The following is a 27,372-nucleotide window of genomic DNA, read 5'->3' as shown; positions in this document are numbered from 1 at the left end:
GCGATCACAATGTGGAAAATTTGATAAATTGTACCGACGATCTGAGTGGTTTATTTATGCGACGATCTATATGCCTGTTACTGAATCAGGCGTGTTGTAATATTTAGTGCATTAAGATTTTAAATAATAATGGTTTTGTGCTCAATCGCTCTTATATAGTTTTTATTACTTAAATTTTAACCGATTATCCGGCGTAAAACATTGACATTTCATCCGTAAAGGAAAATACTTTTTTTGGTAAACATTAACATCGGTACTATGTTGCCTCGGTCCTTATTGTTAGCCAAATATTTGGGCCCAAAGGCAAGCTGTCCGAATAATAATTTCAACCCATTTATAACTCAGGGATCGAAATTCTTGATACGCCATTTAAATATTTTAGCTCGGAGGCAATCGGGCGCCGATTACAGAAGTTTTGTTGTCAATCGGGAATTAAACTCTAGGTATGCGTATATTAATAAAGTGTTATACTCCACCAAAGATCCAAAGAATGATGCCAAGATCCCGGATTCCGATAAAACGGAAAATAAAAATAAGAAAAATGATCTCCCCGTTAATAAATCCAAAGAGTTAGAAACTCTTAAAAATGTTATCTTAGCCCATCCGAACAAGATCGTCACGAAAGATGTGGATCTGGTGAAGCAGGTTGAAATAACTACAAATGGAAAGAAGTTGATAGCCGAAGCTAGAATAGGACCAGATTCGTCAATAACCAGTATAACCTTCAAAAAGGAAGAAGTTACCAAACCGTTGGTAGAAGAACCACCCAAAGGTGAATAAACATGGTATTTTGATAAACTTGTCCAATTCCGCTGCATGCAAAGGCTCTTTAAAAAACCAGACTTGATTTTAACTTAATATCTAATGGAGACAACTATTTAAGTCGGGGGTTTGGGAAAACATATACAAAATAGGTTTTTATGGTTTAGTTTGGTTTATTTTAATAATTTATGTGTATTTCCTAACCTTCAAACATAACTTTGATTGAGAAAAAATAGAACTCCATATTTTACCATATCCCACCACATAAATAGTTATTTTTTGTAGAAATTAAGCCGAAACCAAGTGATATTTATATTATTTTGTGTATTAAGCGTGCAGCGAAATTCGACAAGTTTAATGATATTTTTTTGTTGATAAAGTTTCTTTACTCCACTCACCGCTAAATATGTCCAAATTATTGAAATAACACTTTCTTTCTTCTTGGAGTTGGGAGAACATGCACAAAATAGGTTAGTTGGTTCCAAGTTTGGGTTATTTAATTAATTTGTGTGTATTTTGATTGAAGCGTGGTCTGTCACAGGCTTAAATAAAAACATATAATTAGACGTCTTTCCTTCATGCCATGTTTTGACATAATAATTTTGAATTGTTTTTTTTTATATGAAAATGAAACACTTTGTAGTTTTACGGCTAGTTTTTTTTGTTTTATTTATGTTTTATTTAAATCAATGCAATGAAATCAGGCTACCAAAAAATGACAAGGCAAATCAGAATAGTATATTATATAAAGGGATGAAATACTATAATGCGCTGCTGGAAAACCTAAAGTCTGCCCCAATTGGAAAGTTCAAGATGTTGTGTAGGAGCCACATCAAGCAAGAAAAAATATAGTATATTTATATGTAACAAATTAATTTGTAATTTGTAAACTTAAATGTACAAATTACTAAAATAAAATTAATAAATAAAAAAAAAATCCAAACTGACCCTTTGTAGGGTCATAGGTTCATATTTTGGTTATAAGAGAAGAAAAAAAACTAACCTTATAACTTTGACATCAATAACAATGGCCGCCAGGTACTGAACTTGATGTTAGGAAGAGAGGATGGAGCCGCACCTCTCCAACTCAGACCTGGAATCGATTTTGAAGACAGAGATGTTCCTTTTTGAGAACGGAGGTATCATGTGGAGAAACCTTCAGTCAGCACACACCTTATTGATGACAATCCCACCAACTAGTTTTGAAGCAGAGAGATCGTTTTCCGCTACTGAGCTGCAGTGCACAAATATCATATGACAGGAGTCTTCATAGTTTGTTTTTTACGATTCAATTTTTGGGTCTCCTTAAAATAGTTATTATGTTACATTTTCAATATCTGTTTATAATATTACTAGTACCAAAGGTGAATGATACCAAATAATTAATTACAAATGTTTATGAAATGTTGACATAATTTCAATTTAATACCCCTTTATAAAAACCCTTTGGGATCTCTAAATTCTATCACGCGATCCCGCGGGATTAGAAAAAGGTGCGTGACTTGCAAACCCTAGTGTCCTACCACAAATATCTTAGTTGCAGTAGTACGTACTACTGCAACTCAGTAGTACGCCTGGTGCTCTGTTTAGAGATACACACCTGGAGTCAGGATACATAACAATCAAAACCTTTCAATATCTGACATTCCTCTAATTAGATAATGTTTTATGTTCCAGTTCCTAAAAGAGTTCGCGTGGACTTGACAGCCACTTCCCTGGAACGTAACTTCATCACCCCAACCAGAGCCATGTCAGACTTTCTCCTGAAGCCTTCAGACCTGGAGGCTCTACCCAAAATAAAGCGACGGTCTCCCTATGAGCTGGAACCTCCTATCACTGTCTTCTGGAGAAGAGATGTGGAAGCTAAAGCCTATGAGGTAATTATGTGCAATATAGACAACCAAATTGATAGCCAGCGATTCCTGAGCATATTTGGAGTAAAAAATGTTGATCTCATTTTGCTACGTGATAATATATTTAAAAATTATAAACAAATTATTTTTCCATCACACGTCGCAGCTGAATAGTTGGGTTAACTCCAACTCGTTCCAGCAGCACGGTACAGAGGAGAGAAAGCACGTATCACATGATCCTGTCGAGCATATAGCAGTGTGATCGGTGGCAATGTCTAGTATAAACAAATTTATTTGAAAAAAAAAAATATAACAGCAAAATTACATCTACGTTTTTTACTTAAAATATGCTCAGGAATCATTGGTAAGAGCACTCTGGGTACATGTTGTTACACCCTGTATAATACAAATGAATGAAACATATTAATAATTACAATTTTCATAAATTGCAGATTTGGGGTTCTCGAGATAATCTCAAAAAGGAACTCCTTAGAAAAGAAATTGACCGAAGAAGATACCAACAAAGTAAGTTATCAATCTAATTAGGTGTTCGATACACTCAGCTAGCAAATTGTCGCTTACGCGCTTTTGCCTTTCCGGCATCGACATGTGTTGTTTGTTGGGAGGTAAAATGGATTTGAGATAGAGGTGTGACTGGATAGAGTTTGAATACATATATGTATTGTTTAGTGGGAGGTAATATGGTTTTTATAAGAATAATTTCTTTTTGTATCTTTTTTATTGTTTCTAGTGGTAATAATGTTGATTTATAAGAATTGGCCAGTGTAAAGTAAACGTTTTTTTTAATAAGTTCTGTGATATGGTATTTGTTTTTAGTTTGATTTACTACATAAATGGTTTAATTTGAATTACAACTTGTGTGTCCTTATTATATCAATTCCTTTTGTGTGTAGTGAGTATTGTTTTGTTTGTGTGTTACAGACGTGTTCACTGTGAAAAGGCGGCTGCGTGATTACCGCCGTGAAATGGGAAACTCTACTATAGTGCAGGATGCGGAGGCCGGGCTCTACGGACGCTCGGGAAAAGTTGTGCTGACTGCCGTAGCTATGTAAAAACTTTATTATTTTTCATCCCTAACAAGCGACAATATTTACTGAAAGCTCCTTTTAAATATATCTTATATCGTCTTAAGCTTTCATTAAGAACCTCAAGATATACCGGGTGACGCAAAAGTCACCACGCTTTCGGAAAGTGCTCTCATTTTAGCAAATGGTCTTATTTTAATAAAAAAATTGATATTTATTTTGAAATTATTTAAAATTGATACAACTTTGAAATTGTGAAGTAAACAGAAACACGTATTGATAAACCATGGATCGCCATACTCCTCAAGAACACAGACTAATTCTTTTTATTTACAAAGTGAAAAAAGACTTAAGAAATCGAGTGATGACTTTTGCCCCACCTTGTATATGTAATTGTTAAAATTTTACATATTTTTTTTATACATATTTAGTTAAAACAACATTACTGTTATTCTGCTACATAGAATAAAGAAGAAAACCAGAAAAATAAATGTCACCTCTGAATTAGTACATTTTGGTTTTAGACCATTTGGCACACTCTGTCTCACCTCCCCTTGCCTGAAATTGTAGATCTCCATCCCATTAGAATTTTGTTATCATGGTGAAATAGTTTTGTATTGAAAATTTATGACCCGATTGGTCAAACATTTGAATCTCTTCCATAAAGCTTCTTTATTCTATGTTCTACTAGGACTACCCTGGGCATCTAGAACAACAAATAACAAAACACGTCCATGAAGCTTCTTTATTCTATGTTCTACTGCGACTACGCTGAGTATCTAGAAAAACAAATAACAAAACACGTCCATAAAGCTTCTTTATTCTATGTTCTACTGCGACTACGCTGAGTATCTAGAAAAACAAATAACAAAACACGTCCATAAAGCTTCTTTATTCTATGTTCTACTGCGACTACGCTAGGCATCTAGAACAACAAATAACAAAGTACTGTTCAATTCCAATAACATCAAGTGGCATCCATGGTTGAGAAAAAGAAAAGTGAAGGCTTGACAATCGAATGAGTGAGAGCCGATAAATGTGGATAAAACATGAAATACTTGAGGAAGGCCGATGTCCACAAATCTTGATGAAACACTACAGGTACATATTATTTTTACAGAAATGGCAGTAATTTCCTCTTCAAGTTAGTTGCCTGGCTGTACACTGGTTCCCACAGCATGTTCTCTGAATGTATCCACTCCCTGGCAGACACCATCAACCAGCTTATACTTGCTTATGGAATTCACAAATCTGGACAGGTGGGTTCGTCTAAACGTCTGTATACAAGACTACGGCAATCATTGAATAATTAACCTTTTGAACGCGTTAATTTGCTCCGTTTTATCTATACCCGTACGCGGTACATATTTTCAAATACCATGCACGCAATTAAATGTCAAATTATAGCATTCTGGCATGATTTATTGGACTATATAGACAGAACAGATTATTCTCCACAGTATGATAACAAATCCTCGTGTGTCAACACTTTTAGATGTTTATAAAAACAAAAACATAAAATTTCATACAAAGACATACCGTATCTTTTGAATGTGGTCCCGCCATTCACTCGGCGTGTGTGTACTTAGATAGACACAAGTGGAACACCACGAGCACTTATCATTTTTTGTTATGAAAACTTTTTCTAAAACTGGACACATAAATTTTATGTCACTTAATATAATAACAAAATTGGACTAACGCCATCCGTTGACAAAATTGTAAACTATGGCACTCGAAGGCGCAAAGAGGCTCACTTGATTATCGATGTTTTTTAATGAAATACAATTTTATTTTCGAGAAATTCTTGTAGATGTCAGCATCGTGATAGTTCTACGAATGTTCAAGCGAGCGGGAAATAAATTTATTTCAAAAGACCGCTGGAATATTGGCATTCAAAGTTTCCGTATCAACTGTTGATACAGCCGCGTGTGAGTATGGATTTTTTGCCGTAACAACAGTTGATACGGCCGCGTGCAAAGGGTTAAAATTTAAATCATTAAAATTGGTCTTACTCCTTGCTTTACATTATTACTCATAAAATTATAAAATAAAAAAATTTGGCACTTCTCGAAAATTTACAGAAAAAAACCTGCCCACATAGAATGACAAACAAGAGTCTATTCCTAAAAATGTAATAACAGCTGCAGGTTCATTAATTTTAGCTATTATTAGCATCACAACACCCAAACTAATAGCGCCCATCTTTATACACGGTGTCCGGAAACTCGTAGTACAAGCGGGAAACTGGAGAATCTACACCACATGGGGAACCAAAAAAAACATAAAGTTTTTTGATTTGAGCATTTTCAAAAAAAAAAAAAAAAAAACCAAAAAAAAATATTTTTCGGCTATTTTAGGGTTAAAGTTTTTTCTGGTGTTTAGGGTTGAATAACAGATGTTTTAACCCTGCAGAGCAGAAATATTTTATGATTACACCGGGTTAAATGAAGGGTGATTTCAAAATAATGCTTCAAATCCGAGTTTCTTCATTTGTTTTACTTTCAAATAGTTTTAATTAGTTGGGTACTTTGATCTTCAGTAATAATTTATAAGAATTTGATTAAAAAAAAAAAAAAAAAAAAAAAAAAATCAACTTCAAACTCGATTTACTCGATAACGAAAGCTCAAATAAAAAAAAAATATACTACAAAATCGACTCCAAATGTGATGTAGATTCACCAGTTTCCCGCTTGTACTACGAGTGTATCTTCCAGAATGCGACAATTACATATTGCTCAATAAAATTTAGCCTTCAGGAGGCCCGTTCCCATAGTTCGTATTTTCAAAGTTAATGTAGCTTCCCACATTTGCAGATTCGACCCTACAATAAAACAATTCTTTGGCCTGGTATTTTTATAAACATATTGCCTTGTTTGTATCATTTATGATTTAAGAATTGGTGACATTTTACTGCAAGCGGCGGCAGTTTTCAAATAGAGCTGTGCGCTATCTATTTTATGATGACCCTAGTTAAACCATTATGCCTAAAAATATTTGCCAATACCTTTCCCACCCCTGTCCCATAGTAATAAAAACCCCAAATAAAGTTTCATCTCCCAATAATTCCTTTAAAATATTTGTATTGTTTAAGTCACGTTTGTATCATTAAGAATAGTTAAAGTGCATTTTATTTATGTTAAGAATGTTGTTTGCCAACGAGCGGGTGGAACATCTTTATTTTGTAAAACGTCCTTCAGAATTTAGTTTAAATACAGATACCTCCCAGAAAAAGGTCAGTATTAGAGTATTGCTATAACGGGTAGGTACAGACGTACCTACGGAGGAGCGAGTGTTGAAATAACTGGTAGGTACATGCGTACCTAGGCAGTCAGTCGTGAGATAATTACTAGGTTTATGTAAACCTAGGGAAAACTGAAGAATAGAGGAAACTAGACCTTTATTTCTTTCAGTTTAAGTTTAAGCAGAGGAAAATAAGATCCTCTGCAATTATATTGTGAATTAATAAATTTATATGTCAAGAAGAAGAAGTGTTTTCCTGCATTCCATCTGACGGCGTGTTCTCGTACCACGATAGCAGAAACATATGGTCCTTCGAGCCGCATCGGGAACAGCAGCATCATGGAAGCGGGACAGCACTCAAAGACGTCATCTGTCTGCGGCAGCAAGGCGGGAACCAGCAGCAGCTGGATGGAGGCTCAAATAAAAGCTTCAGCAACCAAGGTGCACATCACGAGACAAAAGGCCCGCCTACTTACGGAGATGGCTGAAGCAAAGGCTGCCGAAGCAAAGATGGCTGCAGCAATGTCAGTCCTGGAAGCAGAGGAGCAACATGCGGCGCTCATTTTAGAAGCTGCATCAAGGACTTCGCAACGGACTCTCGAGGATAGAGTCAATGACTGGGTGGACCAGTCACATCACAGTTCATCATCAGAACTTGGAGATCACGATGAACAGCCTCTTCGAGTTCAAATGGAGCAGCAACAGGAACTGCTCCATGATGGGCGGTTATCACTACAACCGCCCACAAGAACTGCACAGCAACAGCCCTTGACAGGGCAGACTCTCCCGTCGCAAATGGAGCCTCGGGTAGAGCAGGCTCATCCGCTGCAATTGGAACAGCGGTTGGAGCAGCACAAGGGTGGGCGGTACACATTACTCCCACAAAAAGGATCCTCAGAGCAGCAGCCCTTGGCAGGGCAGACTCTCCCGTCGCAAATGGAGCCTTGGGTAGAGCAGGCTCATCCGCTGCAATTGGAACAGCGGTTGGAACAGCACAAGGGTGGGCGGTACGCGTTACTCCCACCAAAAGGATCCTCAGAGCAGCAGCCCTTGGCAGGGCAGACTCTCCCGTCGCAAATGGAACCTCGGGTAGAGCGGGCTCATCCGCTGCAATTGGAACAGCGGTTGGAGCAGCAGCAGCAGGGCGGGCGGTATGAGGTACTCCCACCCAGAGGAACATCACATCAGCAGCCCTTGGTAGGGCAATCTCTTCAGCTGCAGTTGACGCAGCATCAGCAGCCAAGCAGTAGCTGCTGGGAGCTTCCTACATCAGAGCAGCCATTCAACTTAGCAGAGCAACGCGACGGGCAACAGTGGCCAGAGTCGCAGGGCCGATTCCAGGGACCAACACCTGCTATAACTGAAGACCGTCTCGCGGAATCAATTGGTAAGGCAATGTCTTTATATAATACCAGGCCCAAAGTTAATGATCTTCCCACGTTTAACGGCAATCCAATTGAATGGATTGCGTTCAAATTAATATTCCATCATACCACAGACTTCTTAAAAGTATCTGACAGCAAAAATTTAGATACATTACAAAAAGCGTTAAAAGGAGAGGCGCGTGACGCGGTTTCTTCCCTTCTTATAATTTTTAGCGCAAAATCATCACCTTGTTCGGCGCAATTCGTAAAAAATAAAAACGCGGATCAATTTTTATCTCAGTATCCCCAGGCCGTCGAAGCAATAAAAACAAAACATTACGTGAACGACTATATAGATAGTGTAAATTCAGTAGAAAGTGCGAAGAAATTAAAACAAGATATTACATACATACATGCTCAAGGCGGGTTTAAGGGAGGAGGTAGAATTGCGGCGATTGAAGACGTACAATTAAGTACAGTCTTCCCGATAATTCTCGACAATAAAGATAAGTTAGCTCAATTATTAATTACACAGTTTCACGAGATGTCTAGCCACGGTGGAGTTGAACACGTCTTAAATGCAATAAGACAAAAGTATTGGATACTTAATGCGCGTCAGTCTATTAGAAAAATTAAATATATATGTCAAACTTGCAAAAATAAGAGAGCCCAACCACAGGCACCTCTAATGGGATGTTTACCTATGGAAAGGTTACAACATCATATACGTCCTTTTACACACACAGGCATGGATTACTTTGGTCCCATGAAAGTAACAATAGGGCGCAGAAATGAAAAACGGTACGGTGTTTTGTTTACATGTTTATCAACAAGAGCCGTGCATATTGAAATCGCGGATTCCCTGACTACGGATTCCGCCATACTAGCAATCAGACGTTTTATTGCTAGGCGCGGTTACCCGCTAACTATTTGGAGTGATAATGGAACAAACCTTAGAGGTACTGATAAGGTATTATCAGAATCATTATCATCTCTAAACCAGGACAAATTAAATAACGAAATGTCGGTAAGGAAAATAAATTGGAAATTTAATCCGCCAGGATCTCCTCACCACGGAGGCTCCTGGGAAAGTCTAATAAAACCAATTAAAACTACGTTTTACGCCATATTACGCGAGCAAGCACCACGCCCGGATACTTTGCACACATTGCTGTTAGAAGCAGAAAATATAGTTAATAGTAGACCACTCACACACGTTTCTCTCGATAGCAAGGATTTTGAAAGTCTAACACCAAATCATTTCCTGTTAGGTTATAAATATGACACCCCAAGCGTAGGGGTCTTTGATCACGGCGATTTATGCCTAAAAAAGCAATGGCGTATTGCACAATTTTTTGCCGACCAATTTTGGTCACGATGGGTAAAAGAATATTTACCTACACTGGTAAAACGTTCTAAATGGCATGACGTGATACCACCTATAAAGGTAGGCGATGTAGTTATCCTATGTGACAACACGTTGCCCCGGAATACCTGGCCAAAGGGTATGGTAGTAAAAGTATACCCCGGAGCCGATGGACAAGTCCGCGTTGTAGATATTCAAACAAATCACGGTACGTTTCGCAGACCGGCTACTAAAGTAGCAGTATTGAAGATACAACCATCGCATTCTTTTTATCCGCTAGGTGAAATGAATTCACGGGGGGAGGTGAATGCGAAATTACCTACTACAACCATTTAGTCCTAAGATAAATATTTTTTACGGGATTTCTAGTTTTAAGACATTACCTACTACACAATTTTTAGTCATAAGATATACATTTTTTACGGAATTTCTAGTTTAAGACATTACCTACTACACAATTTTTAGTCATAAGATTTACATATTCCACGGAATTTCTAGTTTTAAAAGCAGCATAAATATTTGTATTTCAGATATTTTAATAAATTTAACTGATAATTTTCGTAGACAAGCAGTAGGTACCTAACAAAGATAACAGTCGCATTCTTTGCCTATTTTGTGAAGAATCTTCACGGGAGGAGGTATGTATCTTCCAGAATGCGACAATTACATATTGCTCAATAAAATTTAGCCTTCAGGAGGCCCGTTCCCATAGTTCGTATTTTCAAAGTTAATGTAGCTTCCCACATTTGCAGATTCGACCCTACAATAAAACAATTCTTTGGCCTGGTATTTTTATAAACATATTGCCTTGTTTGTATCATTTATGATTTAAGAATTGGTGACATTTTACTGCAAGCGGCGGCAGTTTTCAAATAGAGCTGTGCGCTATCTATTTTATGATGACCCTAGTTAAACCATTATGCCTAAAAATATTTGCCAATACCTTTCCCACCCCTGTCCCATAGTAATAAAAACCCCAAATAAAGTTTCATCTCCCAATAATTCCTTTAAAATATTTGTATTGTTTAAGTCACGTTTGTATCATTAAGAATAGTTAAAGTGCATTTTATTTATGTTAAGAATGTTGTTTGCCAACGAGCGGGTGGAACATCTTTATTTTGTAAAACGTCCTTCAGAATTTAGTTTAAATACAGATACCTCCCAGAAAAAGGTCAGTATTAGAGTATTGCTATAACGGGTAGGTACAGACGTACCTACGGAGGAGCGAGTGTTGAAATAACTGGTAGGTACATGCGTACCTAGGCAGTCAGTCGTGAGATAATTACTAGGTTTATGTAAACCTAGGGAAAACTGAAGAATAGAGGAAACTAGACCTTTATTTCTTTCAGTTTAAGTTTAAGCAGAGGAAAATAAGATCCTCTGCAATTATATTGTGAATTAATAAATTTATATGTCAAGAAGAAGAAGTGTTTTCCTGCATTCCATCTGACGGCGTGTTCTCGTACCACGATAGCAGAAACAACGAGTTTCCGGACACCCTGTATATAAAAATTTAGCCTGCATATGTTTGCGCTCACAAAACTCGAAAAGTAGTCGATATCACTGAAAATTGCAAAATTTGTTCTTATTAAGTGTTTAAAGAGATGGTTTGAATGGTCGAAAAAGTTGGGGACGCCCGAGTAATACTTAACGCAATATCTGCACCGAAATGAAATACACAGTCGAATTAAAGATGAGGTATTCTAGTTTTTTAACAGTAACTTTGTGGTACACAGTAGTGAATGGTGAAAGAAGTCAGAGATGCCCGATCAAGTGAAATAAAAGCATTTAAAAAGTAAACTTTTGCAATTATTTGGAATAATATTGACCGGTCGGTGGCTGAGTTGACATCGCGTTTGGGTCCCACTCAGGCGTAGTGTGTAGTAGTGTGTTCAATTCCAGAAATATTACACAAGTACATATTAATAATTCGTTTGGTGGCCTCCATGGCCGAGGGGTAAGACTCTCGATTAGCGATCTAGAAGTCGCGAGTTCGAATCCCGGCATGCACAAGTAAATTTAATTTAATTAATTTTGTGTTGTTTCGCAATTAACCGCTTCTGTGCCAAGAGCGAGTTTACTCGCATTCTTGGCCGTGCCCAGCAGGCCAGCCATAGAAAAATAGCGAGTTTACTCTCTCTTCTTTGATCCTCTGTATCATACATATGTCCCGTTTTTTTAAAAATATATTTATCTAAGTGAAGGGAAGCAAAAACGTCGAAAATTGAATAAATTTGGTAAGTCATTTAAATATCCTTTCAAGGTGTAATGTTTTTAATTTATAAAAATAAGATTTAAAAATGATTTATTTTGATTAAAAATTCACGGCCTGCTGTGCACATCTACACTTCTACCTACTGGCATTAAAAAAGTTAATTCAAGAAAAATAATATAACATAGAATTAATATAATAATGATAGTCCTTGAAAGATTCTCTAATTGTCTATGGTGGTTGGAAATTCGAACAACCGCCGGTGTTCTAATTTTTTTAAGCAATATTGAAATAAAAATAATAAAAATAAAATAAAAATTCTCAGAAATAAAAATCATAATAAAAATTTTAAAAAAAATTCTCTTGGCTGCTGGTTGCAGACCAAGAAATTCTTCGATGGGACATTCTAGACTTGTCCTGGGTCGATCGTGAATGACCCGCTCAAGAGCCACCAAAGAGCGAGTGGGTTATTTTTTCATCAGCATCATCACTTCATATATCATCTCGCGACACACTCCCGTGACCCGCTCTCGCAACCTACTCTTGCAATATAGTGGCTATCGATAGATGTATGAGTGAGTGAGTGACCACAGAAGATGTATTTTGTAGACCGTCTACTCTTTTTGCTTTTATTATCTTCTGTTATTTTCTTTCTTGTGTAATCTTTGAATTATATATTTCTTTTGAATCTTATCTGAATTATGTATTTATAAATTTTAGATGGTGTTGATGTATATTTAAGACATTCTACTCGATGAAGAATCGAATGGAGGAGTATCATGTCGGTTGCTTGTTGATCACACGTATTATCATTTCTGGGGCTTTTTGTGGCTATATAACTATGTATATTTCAGATAGCAGATCCCAATCACCCATACGGCTATACCAACATGAGATATGTGGCCTCCTTAATATCCGGTGTGGGAATATTCTGCGTTGGAACCGGCCTGTCTTACTACCACGGCTTCATGGGCCTCATCAACCCTCAACCTGTAGCTTCTTTCTACTGGGTGAGTCACTAAGTTTCTCGGATTAAACCTAAACTAAAAATAGGATAGAAAATTGCGATGAGTCATTCATGAACAAGCCGTACAATTAAGCTAGCTCTATTTGACTGAAAGTACGACATCTGGACTTGGACATACGTACCTAAACCTACTAAGTATCTAGCATCTTATTTTTCTCGTGGTTCGAGCAGCGTACCAGCACCAAGAGCCGTAAGATCATTCACGTGCTTACGCTGGGAGTCGGGAGCCGTGTAGCGGGGGAGCTGTACCGGTAGAGCCGTGCCGGGGGAGCCGTATCGGCAAGTCCCATTGGGCGAGTACAGTATTCTCATTGCTCATACACTCTATGCTCACGACTCCCATTCAATTGAGTCGTAACTCAATTGAGTCGACTCTTTGAGCCTTATGAAAATATTGAGCTGGCACCGTGGCTCCCGCTCTTAATTAAATCAGTCATGACCCATCGCTAAAAGACAATATGAACTGAAGAAATTCTTTGCCCTGTTTTCCACAGCGGGTAGAGTTCTATGTTTGCACATTGGTAGCATTGGAACATTTTAACAGAATCAGAGCTAAGACCATGCATTGCAAAGTCGTGTTTTGGTTTGAAAATTTGATCACCTAGAATTTTTTTAAATTTATTTTTTTTATTTGTGCCTTTCACAAAATAAAATGAAATTTTGGCGGTGTTTCTTTGCGTAAATCGAAATAGGCATGCGGAATTAATTGACGATTTCAATTTTCTCGCCACCAGACCTAAAAATGTGTGATTTTGTTTGATATCTGATGCCCTTTACAAAGTGCTTTGCCTTAATTATCATGTTAAAAAGTTTTTTTAGTATTTAAATATTATTATGCCATAAATGCTCAACTGGAGCAGTAGATAGATAGATGAGCAACAAATTATTTTCACATCATATGAAGCAGTAAGCGGTCAAAAGATTCAATGCAATTTTATCATCTCCTTTAAAATTCTCTAAAAAATATATGTACATATTCATTTTTTCCATTTCAGGCATATTTCATTTTGGGTGGTGCTATAGTTTCGGAAGGTGCTACATTAATTATGGCCATAAATGCTATCAAAAAAGGTGCTAAAGAGGCTGATCTGTCCTTCAGAGAATATGGCAAGTATTGTTGACAGAGTTGGCATTTCATTTGATTTTTTTCCCTAACATGTTCTCATTTTCTTATGCTTTAATTAGTGGCCTCTGATAATCTGATATCCTTTTCATAAGTAGTCGTACGCAGCCCTGGTCTTCAGCCAAATGGCGCCTAGTAATAATACCATTTTTATTTTCCATGTGGTGACGTTTTCAAAACTATCTGATTCCCTCCTTCTCTATTCCATTCCAAGAAATATTGGTTTTAAATGCGTACTGCTTGCAGAGGATAATTCACTCGCTGGACTACTAGCTCGTAAGCATGACTCACTTGATGTAATATAAGTAAAACTACAACAGTATACATTCATTTTGTTAACATAACCCGTGTCACGGTTAAGAACGCTTAATTTACGACTTTATTCTTTTGCTCCGGTTGAGCTGCTCAGTTCTGGAACGACCTATTAGTTTTTTTTTCCCTCCTACAACAAGAGTCTCTTGCAACTAGTGGCAATTTTATCTAAGGAACGTTTGTGCAGGGAACTCGTAAATATAGCAACACCGGATAACACAAAACTTTGAACAGCCAAAAGTCTGTCAATAAGAGCAGAATCCAGAATGCTCCAACGGACAATCTGTGCCTGGGATACATCATACAAACAAATATTGTGTCTCGTATGGCGAAAGGTATGAGCCTCTCTATCTCCAAAGCTTAAATATTCTTTAATTATTGAAGACATTATTAGCAATTCCTAAATGAAAATCTAAAACAGAAAAAGATACGGTCACATCTAGGACTGGAACCTAGGACCTTTGCCTTGCCGGGGCACCGCTCTACCGAGCGTAAAGAACGTAGAACGGTGCCCCGGCAAGGCAAGGGTCCTAGGTTCCAGTCCTAGATGTGACCGTATCTTTTTCTGATTTTTCTGTTTCAGATTTTTGTTTAGGAATCGCTAATAATGTCTTCAATAATTAAATATTAAAATTTGAGGGTTTAGTCACTAAGTTATTCCAAAAAATTAAATATTCTTCATATGGTGCGGTGCCCCCTTCAGTAACATATACATACATTGAGCATGTGACTTATTAACTTTACGAAATTCGCTTGTTGTCACTTTCGTCACATGTGTTGTCATCACATATCAAAATCATTACATTTGTTTGCTTTATTGATTTAAAAAAATAAAATATGTTATGATATTTCTCTTCTTTATCACACATTAGTACCATTAATTTTCTAAATAATTAGCATTAATATTATTTTTTCTGGACTTACGCCCTTGAATTCTTTGAATGTTTATTTTGTAGATAATGTGGTTTGACTTTAAGACCTAGAATAGTTTGTATATTTTTTTAGATAATGTTGTTTGACAAAGCCTTCAATTTAACGTCAGCATTTGCAGTTCTAACAAAAAATGAACAGATTTTAAGTGAACGGAGGTTTTATTATTTTTTTGGATGACCGTAAACCGCCACTATTTGCAATAATTCATGTTCACTTATTCCTCTCCCTAAATTGACCATCCTCTCAGCATTCCCAGATATTAGGTCATATGCAGAAGGCCCTGAGATTATCAAACTAAAAAAATGCCTGTTTATATTTTGATGAAATAATTCCAGTGCTTCGAGGTTCAGATCCCTCTGTCAATGTGGTACTATTGGAGGACATGGCTGCCGTAGGAGGGGTGGCAGTGGCCGCATGTTTCATGGGGCTGTCTTCCCTGACTGGCAACTCGCAGTGGGACGCCTGCGGCAGCCTCTTTGTAGGCACCATCCTGGGCTGTGTGGCCTCCTTCATCATACTGACCAATGTGGGGGCACTGGTCGGCAGGTAATACATTCTTTCATATTTGCATGAATTTAATATTCCTCAAAAGTTGAAATTGCATTGGAATTCAATGACAAAACATCGGTATTTTGAGCACATTCATGGTTACAATTAGGTTGAGGTTTTTCAAACTACATCACATTAGAAGAATATCAAATCAACGATAAGCGCCATTTAGAATGTTTCACAATAAGAAACTTGAGTGAAAAATACTATGTCTTAAAAAACATATTTATTTATCAACAGATGCTTATTCCGAATACATAAGTTTTTTTTTTGTAATTATCATTTAAAAACGATTAAAACTGTAAGAGATGCATATAAATGCCCTGTGATTGGTCGACGGGTTCCGACAGAACTTGCATCTCTTGGTTGGCCGCGTGCATTAGAATGCAGACAATTTTGTGCATAGTTGCGATGCATAGGCTAGCACAAGGGTTACTTTCGTTATGCGTTTTGAAAATCTTGTTAAATATTTAAATTGAGATTTCTTGATTTCACACTGACCCGAGTGGGATTGACCTTAGTGTTAACCGACAAAATCGAGGTACATACGACATCACGCGTCCCCCGTCTGATTTTGATCGTTTTGGCGGGTTTCGAAAAATGCAAACTTGAAAATTGTTACAACTATTAAATCAACATTTGTAAAAAAAAAAAATGGTGTTAAAGTTAGTAAATGAACATTGATATATATTTTTTTTAAATTTGACTGGATTTCCTTATTGAGTACACATTAAACAGAGATTCTCTGCCCATTTTAGTCTTTGATAAAATTATGATTAGCAGTCGGTTCCTTGATATTTCATCAAAATGAAAATTCAACACACCTTTAAAAAGTGATGTAGAGTCATTAAAAGTGATGAAACAAAAACTAGGTTTAATAGTTACCTATGTAACCTATTTAACCTAGTTACTGTTTCATCACTTTTCATGACTTTATATCACTTTTTGTAGGTGTGTGGAATTGTCATTTTTTTTTATGAGATACCCGGTCACCATTTTGCATCAGTGAGGAGAGATTCAAAAGGGACTACTGTTTAAGAATATAGTAGCTGTTTATTACTATGTCAAATAATTAAGCATTATTTCTTTTAAGAAGACAGTTTTACCACCACTATTGGGTAAACATTTTCTTTTATGTTTGCAGGTCCATTCCGCAGGAACAGCTTGATAAAATCAACTTGGATTTGGAATCAGATGTGATGATAAGAGCCATCCATGACGTGAAGGGAATCGATATGGGAAGCAATTTGGTTCGATACAAGGTATGTGTATCACTATTCTAATGAGTGTAATAATAATAATAAATGATTATTTCTATAGCGCCATCCAAAGGCGCTTTACAACTTAGTTATTTATCTAACTAATAACTTATCACCAAGGGGGTATTTCACCATCCTCTAGATAGCTTATCCGTAGGATAGTGTATTTTTCGATTTACGATTTATTTATTTATAAAGTCCGAGTTTATTATTCGGTACTCTAACCCAGAGGTTCCCAAAGTGGTCTATATGGACCCCCAGGGGTCGATATCGGCTTGCTGGGGGTCTATGTCAGCGAGAAAAAAAATTGGGGGTCCACGAGATTCAAATGGGGGTACATACGAGCGGACCCCCATTTACCTCAACTCAATATTTAGGAGTTCCATAAATGACACAATACACCTAACACAAATAACACAGTTTAAGTAATACTAACTGAGAAATTACTTATTTTATATTTTTATGTTTATAAATCGTAAAGTTGTTTATTGAGGTATATAAACAGAGTCTATGTTCCTTTTCTCGTCAGAATTAACATATTGAACCAAAACATTGCACATTGGAAGCTGAATTGTTTTTGAAAAACGTCCAGGGTAATAATGACGTTCAAAATTTAGATGTACTTCACACAGACTTCAAAACTAAGTTTAAGGACATTTTGACTGTGGAAATGGAATGTTGAAGAATCGGATATCATATGACAAGAAGAACTGATCGGAATAAGCGCTAACAAAGAACTTAAGGGGCAATTCTGTAGGGCCAGCTACAGAAAGAAATTCCCGTTTCTCACAAGGGCGCCTCTGTCTGCACAATGCAAAAACAGAGGAATTATATCGCCACCCGGTTGTAGGGCAGGCAAGGGAATGGAATGTTTTTACTAAAAAAATAAATGATTATCATATGGGACGTTAATAGTTTTAGGAAAATTCAATATTCGGCAGGCAGGGGGTCTACGGAAAAAAAATATCTGGCAAGTGGTCTACGGGGCAAAAAAGTTTGGGAACCTCTGCTCTAATCTATGAATAGTTGCCATATATCGGATAAGTTAGCCGAGTTTTCTACCTATTGCGAGTATTTATTTATTAATATACGAGATAAGCTATCAAGAGGATGGTGAAATACTCCCATAAATAAAAAATTATTTAATTATTGATGCTAATATTGGCGATTCTCAAACGAAGATTTGAATCAGAAAAAACCCAGCACCTTCGCTTTGCCGGGGCGCTACTCTACTATGTTTTGGAATAATTTAATGAAGTTATTCCAAAAAATAAATAAATCGTAGCTTTTCTGCTGGGTATTTTTCGTTTTTTTAGAGTGATCTAATGATCCATAAAAATAAATAAAAAAGTGTTTTTATTTTATTTCGATCATTGTTTTTTCTAAATAATGTATTCATGAAGGATTCATGAACAGCCTTTTGGTTATCTTAATAAACCTTCTCGCTCACCTTGGAAGTATTTTTCATTTCAAAAAGGTAAGATTGTTAGATATGATCCATCTAATAATTCAAATTTCTGTAATATTCATACTTCTTTCCATCAAAAAAATAGCAGAGTCGGACCTTTTCACTCGACCGGGTACCATTTTTTGGCCATCAGAGACCTCATATTTTAACGCGAGGTGTATATGATAATATATATTTTATATTCCTATCACCCTCTGCCAATGACCACCCGTAAAAACCAAGTGGATCTGGAATCTGGGCATTTTTATGTCTTATATCACTTTCTGCGCAGTAAAATGTGATTCAGCCACGTTTGAAAGAGTTTTCTTCATATCGAACAAATTTTTTCAGCCGTAAAAAGTTTAAAAAAGACCAAGATAATGTGTAATTATTATTACGCGTGACAGCTGTTTCGCCCTCTGAAGGCATTATCAAACTGTGGGTAGCCCACTTACAGACGATACATTTATATTATTTCTAGGTAGGTATTTTAATTTCAATTACTGATTTCTTAATTGATTTCTGAGTAAAATATTAGAAATTATTAATGGTTATTACCTCAGCAAAGTTTCCCCAATTAGTGTAATGTTTAAATTTGACTGAATGTCTTTATGTTAGTTATTCCCAAACGATGACTCATAGGGTTATTTTAATAGCATAATTAAGTACTTCATAGTGCACTCATATTTGCACTAGGTTTGAAGATATCTAGTAGGGGTGAACGAATTATATTTAATGCCTTTTTAATGCCTTCAGAGGGCGAAACAGCTGTCACGCGTAATAATAATTACTTCATAGTGCACTCAATGGGCCCCTTCTGAACAAAACCATATCCTAAAAATAGAAAAGTACCAAAGAGGTTTATGCATTACCTATATATAAATGTATATTCTCTTATATAAGTATACAGTTTAGCAACTATCTTTTGACGCATGTTACAAATTTGTCTCTGTGACCTTTTATACTTACATGTACCTCACATTTGTAATCTTCTCTGTAATATATTGGTGCATAACCATTTTGTGGATAACATGAATAAATATATAAATTTAGCTATAAATAAGTCACTTTAAAAAAATAAGCTTAATTAGCTTGTTTTTTTCAGATATTATAGCTCTTTTTTTATACATAACTCATTCACAAAAAATGATGGATAAAATTTGATAATAAAGTTATTTTAAGGTGAAATTATTATTTTTATCTTAGAATTCCCCCTCCATATGGCTATCCATTATTTATCCTGTCTTCTTGCCATCTTGGCTCTTCTCACTTGAAAATCTTCAGACTTAGGACAGTTTGTTACTATGTAATGGTTTACAGCTAATTATAACTAGTAATTACCGATACATATAACTTGTGGCTTACCACTAAGACTTATAAATAGCTCGTGAATTACATCTAAGATTTATAACTAGTGATTTAAAACTAATAGCATAGGTATTTATGACTCAGTTTTTGCAGTATACACTCTTCTGTTATTCTAAATCATGTGTTTATTCAAGGCTTATGTTTTTGGCTGTCATTTGACACAAATAGACGGGCTACATGCTAGTACAATACAAAACATGGCTTTCTGTCAACTGCTGTGTCGTGTCATTTACATCTCCTCTAAAATGACATCAATAGATGTTGTGTCCGTGAATTTAATGAAAAATAATAATTTTTGTATGTTTTTTAGGCTGAATTGGATTTCGATGGCAGAGAACTGACCAGATCATACTTGGATAAGCAAGATCTCAATACAATGCTTGATGTAAGTATCATGACATATTTTTACTGTGGCACTCGGTACCAGAGAGACCTAAGAACTCTTAAATTAAATCATCTGAGTAAAATGTGAATGTAATTTTGCTGCCATCAAATTAACCTGTCCGGTAGTGAGTTTCTGGAAAGAAAACAGTACCGCTGGAGGGAGTTTTTTCAATAATCAAAATATAGAGAAATTTAAATGCTACCTGGTAGAGTATAAAAAAGAAAAAAAAAATACTTAGAAACTAGCACGAAAAAACAAATACATACTAAGCCATTTAGAAGGAAAAAATAAAAACAGTTTTGCAGAAATCGCCAACCATCGAAATCGGAGCAGATTTTTGTTTTTACTTAATAAAAATCATATTCACTTACCACAATTTGAATGATGCCAAGGGGATCAAGGGGGGAAGAACAACTTTTTTTCACACACTTACATATACGTATTACTATATACACGAACACTATTGTATTTTCATTATAAAAATTCAACAAAGGTAAATACATAGATGCACTCAATGTATATGCAGTCAATAATTAATAATAATTTATCAGTTATTATCAGAAAAATGAAGAGCTCGGAGCAAAATAAAAAATCTATCTTGCGAAAATAATACTTTGAAAAAAGGTGTTTCAATTATTGGATTATTTTTTCAGTATTTCTTCAGCGAGTTTTTTTCCCAGTAGTCCCATAAGCATAATAGTGGCTAAAAACGTGGGTATGTATATATTTCAGCCTCCGTGGTTTCTTTCCACTTCGTAAAATATATATAAATTGAACAAGTTATCAATACGAAACACAAAGTAAAATCACAGTAAACCACTGTCCAAATTATGAATAACCTAAAATAATAAAATATCAATGATAATACAGTAGAACTTCGTTAATTCGAAATCCACGGGACATCAAAAATCAAATTTCGAATTGAAGATTTCCCACAAAATTCGAAACTTTAGGAAAAAAAAAAAAAAAAAATACGCCGAAAATCGAATTTCTCGGCCGCCTCTTCAAATCCGGTGGTATTTTATGAATAAATTTGTATTCATACCAATTATTTCTTTATTTTAGCGGCCGATTACCGTAGCGGCCGACCCTTTAAATACGTAAATGTACGATACATTTACGCGTAAATCGAAATTTCGCGGCCCACCCTTTAAATTCAGATATTTGGTGTAAATTCGTAAAACTACGACATATCCCTTCAAACCCTGATATTCTAAATAAATTTGAAAAAATACGACATTCCAGTGTAAATCGATTCAAATTTACAAAATAATAATACTAATTAGGACGATGTATAACCACGTAAAAATACATTTTTCGGCGTTTTACCGCCACGGTTGACTTTTAGATTCACATTTACGAAATATTATGATTTATTTTTGCAAAAATCAAATTTTTTCGAATGAATTTTTTTGAAACAAATTTTCGTGCACGGACAAAAATTAATTTCGAATTAACTAATTTCGAATTAAAAAATCATTTTGTATGAAAAAAATTTTCTGCGGAATTTTTTTTGGCGAAAATTTCGAATCTTGCGTTTTTCTCGAATTACGCGTTTTTCTCGAATTATCGGGGTTCGAATTAACGGGGTTCTACTGTAACAGTATAACGAATAATATTTCAAATAGTTCACAGCACTAAGATTAACACATTGAATTTAGTTCAAACTGTCAAAAACTGTATTCAAACTGAAAAAAAACACTATTGGTACAATATATGTAATAAATATTCACATCCAAACACGTGAGGTAATTTTTAATGCAAGATGATGTTATTCAGAGTAAAAAAAAAAAAAACCACAAATTTCACTTCACACAAGACGTTGCTCGCAATAAAAATGTTGTTTACCACCATCTGCCAGAGGGTGACGTCACGGAATATTTAAATTGTGAATAACTCCATTGGTAATATACCTAAATCGCTAAAAACTTTTGCAAGTTTATTGTTTATTGTTTATTGTTGTTGTTATACGCCCATAGGGGCTTTTACATAGATTATAAATAAGTTTTACATAAGTTATCGAGTTAGAATTTATACTAAGAGTTATAAAAGTGAAGAATTTAAAAAAAATATACAAGTAGTTTTTGAAGAATATGGCGTAAAGAAACATTTTAAACAACATAATATTTAACAATAACAAAGAACAAAATATAATATAAAACATTACAATAACATATCTAATCGTTAAATCTATTACAATAATTTGTATGATTCCACAAAGTGTTGGTTTAATTTGAATTTAAGATTATAAAGGGAATCATGGAATATATCTATAATACCACCAAACTTGTTGCCCAAATCATGCATCCTATTGGTAAGTGAGTTTGACTGATAGTTGGTTTTATATGTGTCGCAAAAGAATGTTGTATTTTGTCTAGTATTTCTTGTCGGTACATAGAGTTTAATAGCAGCAACGATGGCAGGGCTGTCAATAAGGTTGTTCATGACTCTGTATAATAAAATTAGGTCTGAAATGGTTCTTCTGTCAGACAGCGTAATTAAATTAAGTCCATTCATCAAATTTACATAATTAATGTTTTCTATTGGAATTTTAAGCTTGAAATTTAAGTACCTAAGAAATTTGTGTTGAACCCGTTCTAATTTGTTAGAGTGTACTTTATAGAAAGGAGACCAAATAGGTGAATTATATTCCACTTGGCTTCTAACTAGTGAAATGTAGAGTGTTTTCATGCAATCAAAGTTATGACAAATTGTCCCTAGATGGCAGTAACTTTCAGTTCTCCGGAAGAAATTCAATAATTAATTAATTTTAGGCGCTACCGTACGGGTACGGTCATACTCCTTACGAACTATTTTTGTCTCGCCATACCTGTACGGTCATACTACCGGACAGGTTAAGATCTTTAAAATCTTTCTGACTAGTTCTTCTGTGAACAGTAGAACTAGTCGCGTCACGCGTCCAGAAAAAAACATGTTTTATATTTCCCTTATTTAAATGTAGAAACCAACATTTTCTCAGAAATCTTTAATACCTAGTACCTACTTAATTATAAACCATATTTAATTTAGGTTACTTTTTATTTCGAGTTCGGAATTATACAATTTGTCCAAAGAATGTAACTATTTCAATGACAATTCATTTCAAACTTTCTTCACACATAATCATAATATTGATGAAATTGAAAACACAATGATTTCACATTTGGAAAAATAATCTTTACTGAACAATTAAAACGGCCACCATCTTCAAATGGCAAAGGAACATATAAACAAATTTACAGACAGACAAAAAGTAAAATGTTTCTTTCTAACACCGCTTAGCTCATATTTTTCACCATTACAGTAAGGGAAATGCAACAATTTCTATGAGACCATATGAGCTGTTTCCAAAAGCGAACAAATTGTCTCTAATGGTAATAGGTAAACAAATTAGCCTGGGAGGTTAATACGGTTTAAAACAAAAAAAAACCTGTTTTTTAAATTTATTTTTCTTCCAGGAAATAAAGAAGCTCGTCACCATCAATGAACTGGAAGGTTTTATGCTGAAACATGGAGAGAATATTGTTGATATGATGGGAGGTGAAATTGATCGAATTGAATTAAAATTAAGGGTAAGCAACATTAATTAATTTTCAAAGTAACTTTCAAAAAAAATTCAAAGATATAAGTATAGTGATTTCAGTAATTACTAATAAAAAAATATCCAAGAGGCATGGTTAACGGTCCATAACGGAGTGCTATTACCAACCCTGATGTAAGACATTGAGGCATGAAGCTGGCAGAAGATGAGTGCAGACTAAGCTGTAGAAGTGAGTCAAACCAGGTTTGACCGCTCATCTAATATTCTGACTCTTGACATGGCCCGACTCAAGTATCTGATACACTTTATCATGCCATGTATTCCTCGGGTGTCCCCAACTTCAGCTACCATTCACATTAGCGTCATATTCTCCTTACACTCCTTTCTTCGCTCATTCGCTCTACATGCCCAAACCATCTAAGCGTTTCTTTCTTAATCTTACTCATTACTCTTACATCAGACCTTCATTGTTTGCGGATCACCACATTTCTCACACAATCATACATGGTTTTGCCGGTTCCATGATAACTCCTCAAAATGACAATTCAACAAACCTTTCGATGATGTAAAGTCATTAAAAGTGATGAAACAAAAATTAGGTTAAATAGGTTACATTTGTAACTATTTAACTTAGTTTTTGTTTCATCAATTTTCTTAACTTTATAACACTTTTTATCAGTGTGTTGAATTGTCATTGTGATGTGTTATCCGGTCATCGGTTTTACCACACATAGGCCTCAGAGATCTCATTTCTACAGCATTCAAAGTCATGGACGCCCTAGGAAAACAAGGCACGATCAAAAGAATCAAATCTTAAATCATAGAAATATGTTAAAAATTATTATAATTCCCTGTATTTTATAACTGTTGCAGGTTTGCTGGTTTGTATTAAAACAATCAGAATACTAAAAGAATATGTATGGGGCAATGTATGAATGTGAATGAAACAAGAAGTGCGTGACCGCCCTCAACGCCATACTTACACCCACCACCATTCAGAACTGAAATGTTTATTTATTTATAAATTCCCCCTAAAAAACCTTTTTTTAACTGTCACAGGTGATACCTATATTATACAGGGTGTATCGGCAAGTACCCGACAAACTTTAACCAGCTATTCCTCAGCACATTTGGAGTAAAAAATGTTATAGGCGCTTTGCTGTCCGGTAACATTTTTTTTCCATTAAAAACAAAAAATAAATAAAAAATCCACACTCCGTCACTGTCATTGGAATTGTTGCTGTTATTAGCAAGTGTGTAAAAAAGCGTCTTCGCTCTTTCATACACACTAAATAATAATAGTTAAAAATGAAACGAATGGTGCCACGCCATTTCGTTGTGATTGTAAAAGAGCGCCAATGTAGGTACGTACGTACATTATTCAACGAAACTCGAACAAAATATTGCCAGATTGGTTTTCAAACTTTGACAAAGGATAAAACATTGGTGGCATGTGGTGAAAATATGAATAGTAAATTTTTTATTAAAAAAAAATGTTACCGGACAGCAAAGTGCCCATAACATTTTTTACTCCAAATGTGCTAAGGAATAGCTGGTTAAAGTTTGTCGGGTACGTGCCGATACACCTGTATAGGTATATAAAACCACACGCATATTCGAATGATTTAAGATTTTTAACAAACGAACGTTTACATATTTATTTATTCATTTATTTGTGTATTTTATTCCACACGTGAAAAAAACATTACATCAATTTTTTGTTTTTTTTTTTTTACAGAAACGATTCCCGTTTGTGCGACACTGTGATCTGGAAATTTTGTAAATTATTAAAATGTGTTTTAGCTTTTAATATTTATAAATTTCTGTACATATTGAATTCAAAATCTTTATAATCAATGATTCCCCACATGTTGTATTATTAAAACTTGTTAATTAATATTGTTGTCCTTTATATTTTAAGCACACCGTACTAGCACTGAATAATTTTTATTTTTATAAACTCATTAACATAACTATGTATGTATTAGACTCCGTAATTAAAATTAGCTAATTTTTTTATGTTCATGTTAATTTTAAGAGCTTCATTAATTTGTGTGTTGTACATGTTGACTGGTGTTCGATGCGAAATATTTGAAGGCAATATAAAGCAATCAGCAATAAGCTTTTATGAATATTATGCAAATGTTTAGGCTTCGTACTATGCAGGCCGTCCAGTGATTTGACTAATGATTCTGAACTATATTATAGCAAATAATAAATTATTGTAACAACCATCTTACTTAAGAAAAATGAGGTCATTGTGTCTTACAAAAAGCCATTATTGTAGTTCTTAAATTTTATGAATGTCCCCTATATTTTTCTATATTTCACATCAATTGCCAGTCACCTTGTAAAAGATTGATTTCTCAGATTAAAAGTTATGAATGTACATTTAATGTAATTTGTCAAATCTTCTTAACTCATGATTTTCAAATCTTCCATTAAAATCATTATGTATAACAGAATATGAAATTATTGTATGTACTTAGATATTTTTTTTCTTCAGAGTTTCCAAAATGTGTTTTGTAATTTTATGTAAATATTGTCATGCTGTACTAAATAATAGTTTTAAAAAAAAATAATATTGTAAATCAAGTAAAACTTTTATTGTAAATTTAGCTTCTTTTTTTAGAAAAATGTTTTTCACAAATTAAAAAAAAAAATGTTAAAGTTTGGGAAACCCTGGTCCCACATACGCAACATATGTGATGCTACATTCCCACGCTGATATACACACTTGTCCTATATATGCAATGCCGTGGCATTTCATGACCTATCTCATTGGGAGTTCAATCTGAGATTAAAAAGGGAGAAAAAAAAATTGGTGTTAGCAAATCTTATAGGTGCTGACAGGGTGGCCACAGACCTGGAAAACCGGGAAAACCGGGAATTATCAGGGAATTTTACCGAACCGGGAATTATCAGGGAAATGTCAGGGAATTTTAAAATATTCTTAAAATATCAGGGAATTCCAAAAATAAAACGAAATTTGTTATTTACGATTTGTGAAGTCCCAAAGTTTTGTTTTATTACTTTTACTTGCGGCAAGTGTAACAAAAGATATGCCGACAAAGACAAACTAGATAAGTAGGTATTTTTATATTATTATTTTCGTAAATAGCCCTTGCAACACAATCATGTCGTAAACCACCCGCCTTGGTTTTTCCCCTATACTATGTAGGTGCGAAATCTGTAAAGAAAAAGATAGCAAAGTTACAACAAAGTGTCAAAAGAGTCGGACACCCAGTATGGTCGTAATAAAATTTAAAGATCATCATTATCAACATTTTTACAAAGTGTCAATACAGTAGAACCTCGTTAATTCGAAATCCACGGGACATCAAAAATCAAATTTCGAATTAACGAATTCCCACGTAATTCGAATTTTTATGAAAAAAAAAAAAAATACGCCGAAAATCGATTTTCTCGGCCGCCTCTTCAAATCCGGGTGGTATTTTAGCTGTAAATTCGTATTAATACCAATTATTTCTTTATTTTCGCGACCGATTACCGTAGCGGCGGGCCCTTTAAATTCAGATTTTCGCAATAAATTCGTAAAAATGCTATATTTTTACGCGTAAA

The 27,372-nt window shown here is 35.0% G+C and overlaps 1 protein-coding gene across 2 annotated transcripts; it reads left to right on the top strand.

Moving 5' to 3' along the window:
- Positions 1-27,372, top strand: ZnT49B (solute carrier family 30 member 9). 2 transcript variants are annotated; one of them, XM_089632199.1, is made up of 13 exons: positions 33-96; positions 482-772; positions 2,440-2,639; positions 3,068-3,140; positions 3,558-3,684; positions 4,782-4,920; positions 12,701-12,856; positions 13,869-13,980; positions 15,577-15,787; positions 16,935-17,052; positions 20,175-20,249; positions 23,708-23,821; positions 25,529-27,372. In XM_089632199.1, exons 1-13 carry the CDS (start codon positions 57-59, stop codon positions 25,571-25,573), a joined length of 1,701 nt encoding a protein of 566 aa, XP_089488325.1. In that variant the 5' UTR covers positions 33-56; the 3' UTR covers positions 25,574-27,372. The 2 variants fall into 2 exon arrangements, with proteins under 2 accessions (XP_089488324.1, XP_089488325.1); XM_089632198.1 differs by having other exon boundaries at positions 1-772.

The sequence above is a fragment of the Hesperophylax consimilis genome, chromosome 5 (assembly GCF_061612785.1).
Source record: "Hesperophylax consimilis isolate HC1 chromosome 5, BYU_Hcon_1.0, whole genome shotgun sequence".
Classification (NCBI taxonomy): Eukaryota; Metazoa; Arthropoda; class Insecta; order Trichoptera; family Limnephilidae; genus Hesperophylax; species Hesperophylax consimilis.
The sequence above is the reverse complement of the archived record's forward strand: the minus strand, read 5'-3'. Positions and strand labels throughout refer to the sequence as shown.